General features: G+C 64.9%; 3 protein-coding genes across 3 annotated transcripts; 1 reads left to right on the top strand and 2 right to left on the bottom strand.

Moving 5' to 3' along the window:
• Positions 1-3,256: 3,256 nt before the first annotated feature.
• On the top strand, positions 3,257-3,682 carry EMIHUDRAFT_59540 (hypothetical protein; the record flags this gene model as incomplete). The annotated part of the gene is made up of 2 exons (XM_005764010.1): positions 3,257-3,340; positions 3,542-3,682. Coding segments are annotated over 2 exons (225 nt in total), but the record flags the coding sequence as incomplete, so codon positions are not given.
• A 305-nt stretch (positions 3,683-3,987) lies between these two features.
• EMIHUDRAFT_214504 (hypothetical protein) lies at positions 3,988-5,422 on the bottom strand (the record flags this gene model as incomplete). The annotated part of the gene is made up of 2 exons (XM_005764009.1): positions 3,988-4,047; positions 4,310-5,422. The coding sequence occupies 2 exons, from the start codon at positions 5,420-5,422 to the stop codon at positions 3,988-3,990; spliced, it is 1,173 nt and encodes a 390-aa protein (XP_005764066.1).
• A 566-nt stretch (positions 5,423-5,988) lies between these two features.
• On the bottom strand, positions 5,989-7,734 carry EMIHUDRAFT_104695 (hypothetical protein; the record flags this gene model as incomplete). Its single annotated transcript, XM_005764008.1, has 2 exons — positions 5,989-7,473; positions 7,600-7,734. The coding sequence occupies 2 exons, from the start codon at positions 7,732-7,734 to the stop codon at positions 5,989-5,991; spliced, it is 1,620 nt and encodes a 539-aa protein (XP_005764065.1).
• Between the last annotated feature and the right edge of the window lie 81 nt (positions 7,735-7,815).

Here is a 7,815-nt window from a genome sequence, read left to right as displayed (position 1 = left end):
GGGGGGATACACGCTGCGCCGCCAAAGGAACCAGCGACACTGGCCGCGGCTCGTCGCCACGCGCCGGCTCGGAAGAGGGGCTGTCGGCGGCGAAGCAGAGTGGCACGCCTCGGCGCTCGAGCCGCCGACAGCCCCCCTCCTCGACGTGACGGCCGCTCCCGGAGCCGGCCGGTGCGCGCCCGACCCACGCCCCCTCTCGCACCCCTCCGACCCCCCCTGCGCGGCGCACCCGCCCGCTGTGCGCCGGCTCGAGCGCCTATCGCCAAATCGCGACGTTTGAGCGCAGCGCACGCGTCCCACACGTCACGCGCGCGCAGGAGAGCGTGCGGCACAGCAGTAGCGTGTACTCGCCGAGGGCATCGCGCCGAAAACCCCGCGCATTCCGCCCCAGCAGAGGCTGCAGCCTCTGCACAAGCTACACCACTGTAAGAATGGTGAGTACTTGGGGTTGAGTGGGCTTGCTTGCTCCCTTAGCCGGGAGCAAAAATGCAAGAATGTTTATAGTAATATGCCACCTCTGAACATAGAGTTGTTTGGTATCGGGTATAGTTAGTATTGCTAATAACCTCTCTCTCTCTCTCTCTCTCTCTCTCTCTCTCTCTCTCTCTCTCTCTAAACATACAACGTACATTACCTACATCTGAACAGACACCTGCACAATCTGCGAACATAGTCTAGCGGTACTCCTGGAAAGCATGCTCAATAGTTGAGCTCGACAGGCCGAGACAGGAGAGAACTCGGGTGATCGCACATGCGAAGCCCAAGCTCATGTGCCGTGCGATGCGCGAAAAAATGGCCCACCGCAGGTGGTTGAAATCGCCAGTCACAGGCTGCGCCTTGGCTGTCGGCAAGCACCGCTGACGATGCAGTCCGCATTAGCGCACGAGAAAGGGCCACCGACCCGGTTGGGAAGGAGTCTTTTCAGCTGCAGGAGCTCGCCAATGTAGTCGTACGACAGCGTGTGGCCCGAAAGCTTGTCCCCTGGGTGCTTGTGGTGCGAGAGGTGGTCCGCCGTGCGGACAAGGACGCGAGGCAGCCACCGGGACGCCTCCTCCACAGGCGGAAAGTGCATCAGGAGGTTGTGGCCCATCACGACAACCAATGACGCCTGCAGGGTGGCCCGCGAGGGCTTGAGCAGAACCAGCCCGGGGCCAAACGCGAAGATGAACTCGAGCGGCGACACGGCGAGGGCGGTAGATGGCGAGACTGACTTGCCCCTGAACCAACGGTGGAACTTGTGCACGAAGAAGAGGCCCGGCACCTTGTGAAAGGCGGTATGGGAGAGGTAGTACCACAGCGAATGAAGCAGCACTACCACCGCTACCTGTTGTTTATGTTATGCCCTATCGAGCTTCTTTTTGTTTTCAGACTAGGGGTGCTACTGCAGCGCCGCCTCAACACGCGCCAGAAAGAATTTAAAGATAACGGTGGACAGCCGGCAGCAAGAGAAACCGCAGTGAGCGGACCGCCACTGCTGTACAAGACTCTAAAAGTCCGTCGGCCTAAAAGACGCCGCGGACAAAGGAATTTCGGCGGACGCCGAAATTCCACACATGACTGTGAACACATCCACAGTCTACTAAGAGCATAGCCATCTACTTAGAAGCACCAAAAGGGCAAGGCATACCGGTGTGAACAAGTCTCCACCGACACCCCCTCGTGCATTGGCCGTTGGTGCTTATCCGACGTCTCGGAGTAGCAACCTGGCCGCAGGAAATTAATTGCATCATCGCATCCTCCCGGGCCAGCGTGGGGTTCCGCGAGGTCGACCTTGTACCCCTCGTTGTACTGCCGGGTGAGCTCTGGTTTCTCCTTGTCACCGTGCACGACCGGCGCGTTGGCCGGGGCGCGCATCGCGTCCGCCCAGGCGGCGAGGACGCCGTCGTGGGGCCGCCGGTGGTGGGCCTTGTGGTAAAGGTAGTCGCCGAAGAAATCGACTGGCATGCCCCGCTCGAGCGCGACCCGAAGGGTGGGAAGCGCCACGGAGAGTTTGTTGCTTTACTATGAATCATATAACAGTACAAAAACTCATTGCACAACACCGTGAGTGTGTGTGTGTGTGTGTGTGTGTGTGTGTGTGTGTGTGTGTGTCACTCACACAACACCGTGAGTGTGTAGGTATGTTGTTGGCGAAGCAAGACACAGAGCTCACACAAAATCACAGTGGGTGGTTAGCGAACGAGTCACTTAACAGGGGTCGATTAGTGCGGGCCACCCTGTCCAGAGGCGGAGGTGCCTTTCTGGGATCTTGCGATCGAGTCTATGCAGCCCTCGGCCACGCTCTCCTTTCGTGGCTGATAAGCATTCGCAGACCCAGGCGATGGAGATGGCGGGGAGCACGGATGTGACTGCTCATTAGCCTTTACACGCTTTTCTCTGCAAAGGCTATCTACATTCTTTGCATCATATTCTCTCTGGGCCCTCTATATTCTCAAGAATATTCTCGAATATTGAGAATATTTTGACCTCGCGTATATCGACGGAGACCAAAAGTCGCTCCCAAACCCGCTCAGAACCTCCAAAACTTAAAGATTTCAGTCGGCATCGACCCGAAACCTACTGTTGAGGGGGGAATAGCTGTTTCGAGCTCTCTCGTCAAGACCGTTTTAGACGCCGCACAGCGGCAACGTCAAGAATATTCAAGAATAACTTTGGACTCGAGGTCCACCAAGGTCAAGGGCTGCGGAAAGCTCGTATATTCTTGAGGGAAAAGCCGGCCGGGGCATCTATATTCTCGAGAATATTCTCGAATATGGAAGTGCGCGGGACCCTCTATATTCTCAAAGATATTCGAATATTGGTGTAAAGGCCAAACTGCTCACCAAGGCCGATGACAGAGTCCTGACAGAGTCCTGACAGAGTCCTGACAGAGTCCTGACAGAGTCCTGACAGAGTCCTGGCGGGGTCCTGACGGCGCACGGTCTTCACAGTGCTCACAAGTGCCTCCGACGAGACTTCCACCTTCCTTCACTGCAACCCTCCTTCCCCTCCCCACCAGCAGTGAATGATAGACGCCCAGCCCCCCTTTCGACCCGTGCGCGCCCTCTGCGGAATCGTCCTGATGGGGCAGTCCTGACGCAAACTTGAGAGTCCTGACAAGCAAACTTGAGAGTCCTGACAGAAACTTGAGAGTCCTACAGAACTTGAGAGTCCTGACGGAGAAAAGAAATCAAGCGCTGTCCGCCCGCTCGCCACTCGCCTCGACATGTCCACGGTTCGGTTGACAGGCTTCACGGGCCACCCGAAGGGTGAGCGGAAGACGGGCCTGGCTGTGGGTATGGACAAGGGCCACGTGCTCACCTCGCGGGATCTCAAGCCCAAGCCGTCGTACCGCAAGGGGGTGCGACCTACCTTGCCCCGCGTCGCCCCGTCGGCGCCGTGCCCCTCTCGCCGCGCCCGCGAGGGCGGGACGTGACGACGGGGGGCGGCGCCCAAGCGTTCCCGACATGGGCCACACCGCTGCCGCACCGCGGCGCCGCCATTGCGCGTGAGAGCGCCGCACACCGGCCGCCGACGCCGCGCCCTTCTCCGCCCCCCGCAGAAGCTGAACAAGCGCGTTGCGTTTGTGCGCGAGATCGTGCGCGAGGTTGCGGGCTACGCGCCGTACGAGAAGCGCACCATGGAGCTGCTGAAGGTTGGCAAGGAGAAGCGTGCGCTCAAAGTGCTGAAGAACAAGCTGGGTGCGGTCTCTCCCCCCTCCGCCCCCCCTCCCCCCTTGGTCCACCCCCTCGTCCAACCATGCCCCCCCCCCCCCCCTCGAGTTTGGCGGCCGCCTCTGCGCCCAGGAAGCCGTCGATGACACAGTAGCCCTCCGACGCGAGACGGCGGCCCGCCTGCGGGTGAGGCGCGAGCAAGCTTCCGAGACGAGGTCGCATCTATCCGAGGGAAGGACAGCTGCCCGCCTCGGACCAGCGGGGGTGTCTAGGAAGTGTCTGCGAGGTGTCTGCGAGGTGTCTGCGAAGTGTCTGCGAAGTGTCTGCGAAGTGTCTAGGAACAGCTGCCCGCCTCGGACCAGCGGAGCCGCCGCAGCTCGCGCCTTGCGTGTGCCTGCAGGAAGGGTGCGGGAAGGGCTCACGGAAGAGGCTCCTCTCCTCCTCCTCTCCTCCTCCTCCTCCTCCTCCTCCTCGCCCCGCGCGTGCGCCTCCTCTCGCAGCCGGGCCGACTCGCCGTCGCTGCTGTCGCTGCCGTCGTCGCTGCTGTCGCTGCCGTCTCCACCTCCGCCTCCGCCACTGCCGCAGCCCTCGCCGCCGCCCTCGCCGCACGGGGTCGGGTCTCGCGAAGAAGCGTCGCCGCGCAGGAACCGCCGCACCCGGCTGTCCTTTACGAGCACGCCCGCCTCGACGTGGCGCTCGAGCAGCTCCGAGTCAGCGAGACCGACCAGAGCGCGGTGCTCCTCGCCCAGGCTTCCCTCGCCCAAGCTGCCCTCGCCCAAGCTGCCCTCGCCCAGCCTCCCCGTCCTCTCCTCCTTGTCGCGCATCCGCTGCCACCGGCGTGCCCACGAGGTTCCCACGCCGTCGAGGTAGCCGAGCGCGCGCCAGTCCTTGGACGCGAAGCCCACTCGCGTGCAGCAGGCGTAGTGCAGCACCACGGCCCCCTCTTCCTCGACGAGGAGGCGCGAGGAGGAGGGCTGCGGCGGCCGCCTCAGCAGGTTCGTCAGCCACCCCCCGCCAGCACGGTGTGTGGACTCCTCCGCGCCGCCGCTCGCCCACCCGTGCACGCCGCTGCACTGTCCCGCCGACGAGACTCGCACGGCCGACTTGCCGTTCGAGTAGAAGAGGTACCAGGCAGGCCGGCCCAGCCGAGCCACTGACCGGTCGAGCCAGTGCTGCAGCGCCGCCTTCGCCGCGCCGCTCGTCCCGTCCAGCGCGGCCGCCGGCAGCGAGCCCTCGTGCTGCTTGAAGTGGTCGACGAGCGCAAAGCAGTCGCCGCCCTCCGCCGCCGCAGCGGTCGGCACCGCCTCGAGGTTGCGGTAGGTGAACTGCCAGCAGCCGCGGGCAGATAAACGGCCAAAGTGAGCCGGCGCGCGCTCCCCCGCCGCCGGCACAAACAGCTCGTCGCTGTCGACGTGCAGCAGCCAGTCCACGCCCGCAGAGGCGCACGCCCGCAGGCAGTGCTCGCAGTTGAGCCGCTGACGCGACTGCACGTGCGTCTCCACGCTCGGTGCGAGCTCGTCAAAGGACGGCAGAGCTGAGTAGCCCTCTCGCTGGCGGAAGGCAGCGTCAGCAGCAAAAACGGTGACGCGGCCGCCCCACCGCTCGTCGCGTGCGAGCGCAAGCGCGTCCGGCTCGGTCTCCGGCGCGTCAAAGTAGAGGTAGACGTGGCTGAAGCCAGCGCCGTGGAGGTGCCAGCGAAGGAACGAATCGAGCGTCGCGATCGTGTCTCGCTGTGTAGACACAACAGCGGGCTTCGCGACTGAACTCATGGGGATACGGCACTAGCGACTAGGGATCCCTTATAGAGATGCTAGAGGCAGGTTAGGATCCCTAGGTCCGCTACTGAAGCAGCGATGGGGCGGCGCGCAGCCGTCGGGAGCCAGTTGGTGTTCTTCTTTCTAGCACGCGCCAGTTCGCACCTGTGTCGAGCCTGTCTGCTGTGAGAGAGAGTTGTTTTGTTTAAATTCTTCTTTCGGTCGTTGAATTCTTTTGGTACCCGTAAGCCGGTCCGCTCCTGGCGAGTAGAGGCACACGCACGCTCTCTCGAGGTCTCTTGGAGCAGAGCCCCGGCGAGACCCAATGGGTCCCTCGAGAGGGGTACCCTGGGTGGGCGGGGCCTCTACGCTCGCCAGGCCACTGTCCGCACCAGTCCGCACCCCTGTGAGAGTACTGAGAGAGGCTTGTATTTTTTAAGATTCTTTTGGGTCCTCGATTGGCTTTGTGGGCCGACCTCGTGAGATGAGATGCTATCTAATGCTCGATCGAGAGCAAGCTCACTCTCCTACAAGCTAGGAAAGTCCACGCCCACACCCGAACGTTGAGCATCTCGCCGAGCTCACAGGTTCATGTCATCCGCCGACGCGGGCACGAAGATCGCCCCCGGCGGGATGTGCTGCTTCCCGTCCGCAGACTCGCTCGCCGCGTGCCCGTTTGCCCGCGAGCCGCCGTTCTCGGTCAGCTTGAGAAGCCGCTCGTACCGGTTTTTCAGCGCGTCGTGCGTCCGGTTGGGTATCGACTCGGCGATGACCTTCCACTTGCGGCCGTGCACGCTCACCAGCTGCATGAGCTGCGCGCCCTCCTGCTCCGTCCACGCCGGCCCGTTCCGCGAGACGCCGCCCTGCCCCTTTGGCTCCGACCGCCTCCCCTCCGCCGCCTTCCACGAGCTCTTCCGCGCGCGCTTGGCCGGCTGCGCGAACTCGTGCGCGCCTGCGTGGCCCGCGGGCAGCAGGCACCCAAACGCGCCGCCCTGGGAGTCGAGCACGTTGCTGCAACGGCGCTCCGCCGGCGCCTCCTCGCAGCGGAGGGAAGGGTCCTCCGCCTCCGCCTCCGCCTCCGCCTCCGCCTCCGCCTCCGCCTCCGCCTCCGCCTCCGCCTCCGCCTCCGCCTCCGCGCGCGCGTACGCCACCGCCGCCTCCACCGCTGTGCCGAACGAGCCGAGGTAGGTGGCTCTTTTGCCCTCATAGCGCTGCGCAGTGAATGGCCGTTTTGCCATGCCGTCTTGCCAGATCACGCCCTTGAAACCGGTCCTGCTGCGGCTGGACCGGTGGAGTTGCAGGCCCCCGACAGCCTCCCCCGGCTCCGCCTCCGCCTCCCCTTCCTCCTCCGCCGCGAGCGAACGGCCTCCGTAGCAGGGGCACTTGGAGGCAGGCTGCAGCTTGCCAGCGCCGCAAAAGCGGCAGGAGTACCTCCCTCCCTCCCACACGCCCTTGTACCCGGTGCTGCTGCTGCTCGAGAGGTGCAAGCGCAGCCCCTCCGCCTCTGTCACGAGCGGCGCGGCGAGTGCAGCCTCCCTGTGCGGCGGAGGCGGCGGAGGCGGCGGCGAGGCGGTAGTGTTGTCCGCTGAGCCCGCGGCCTCCGCCTCCGCCTCCTCCTCCTCCTCCTCGCCCTCCGCCTCGCCAGCCGCCTTCGCGTACGCCACCGCCGCCTCCACCGCCGTGTCGAAGCTGCCGAGGCGGCAGAGCCTCCCGTCCACCGTGTGCCGCGCCACGAAGGTTCCAGGGTACTGCTCCCACACGCCTCTGTACCCGGTACTGCTGCTGCTGGAGAGGTGCAAGCGCAGCCCCTCCGCCTCTGTCACGAGCGGCGCGGCGGGTGCAGCCTCCCTGTGCGGCGGAAGCGGCGTCTGTTGCGGCGAGGCGGTAGAGCTGTCCGCTGAGCCAGCCGCCTCCGCCTCCTCCTCCTCCTCCTCCTCCTCGCCCTCCGCCTCGCCAGCCGCCTCCGCCTCCTCCGCCACCGTCTCGACCTCCACGCGGCCGGCCTCGGCCGCAGCGGCAGCCGTGCGGAAGGGCTCGCCGGCCGGGCTGACGAGCACCCTCGCTGCCTCGAGGGAGGGGGGGTACCACCTCTCACGGAGGCGCCAGCCCGCGGCATGCGCCCCCTCCCACAGCTGCTCGTCGACCAGCGCTGACCCGCTGCCGACGCGCGGCGGCCAGGCCCTTGCGCAGACCTGCTCGGGCGGGCCGAAGCGGTGCCCGAGCGCCGGGAAGGTCCAGAGGCGCGCCCGCGTGGTGGCCCGCAGAGCCGGGAGACCGCCGCTCGGCACTGCGACCGGCACTGCGGCGTCCCGGACGTTCGCAAACATGCGCGCCTTTGGCGACTCCTTCGCCTTGGGGCTCGCGTGGGCTTCGCCTTGGGCTTCGCGCGCGACGCACGCGCCGCCGCC

The sequence above is a fragment of the Emiliania huxleyi genome (genome assembly GCF_000372725.1).
Source record: "Emiliania huxleyi CCMP1516 unplaced genomic scaffold EMIHUscaffold_61, whole genome shotgun sequence".
NCBI classification, from domain to species: Eukaryota; Haptophyta; order Isochrysidales; family Noelaerhabdaceae; genus Emiliania; species Emiliania huxleyi.
This window is presented reverse-complemented; position numbering and strand designations above follow the sequence as displayed.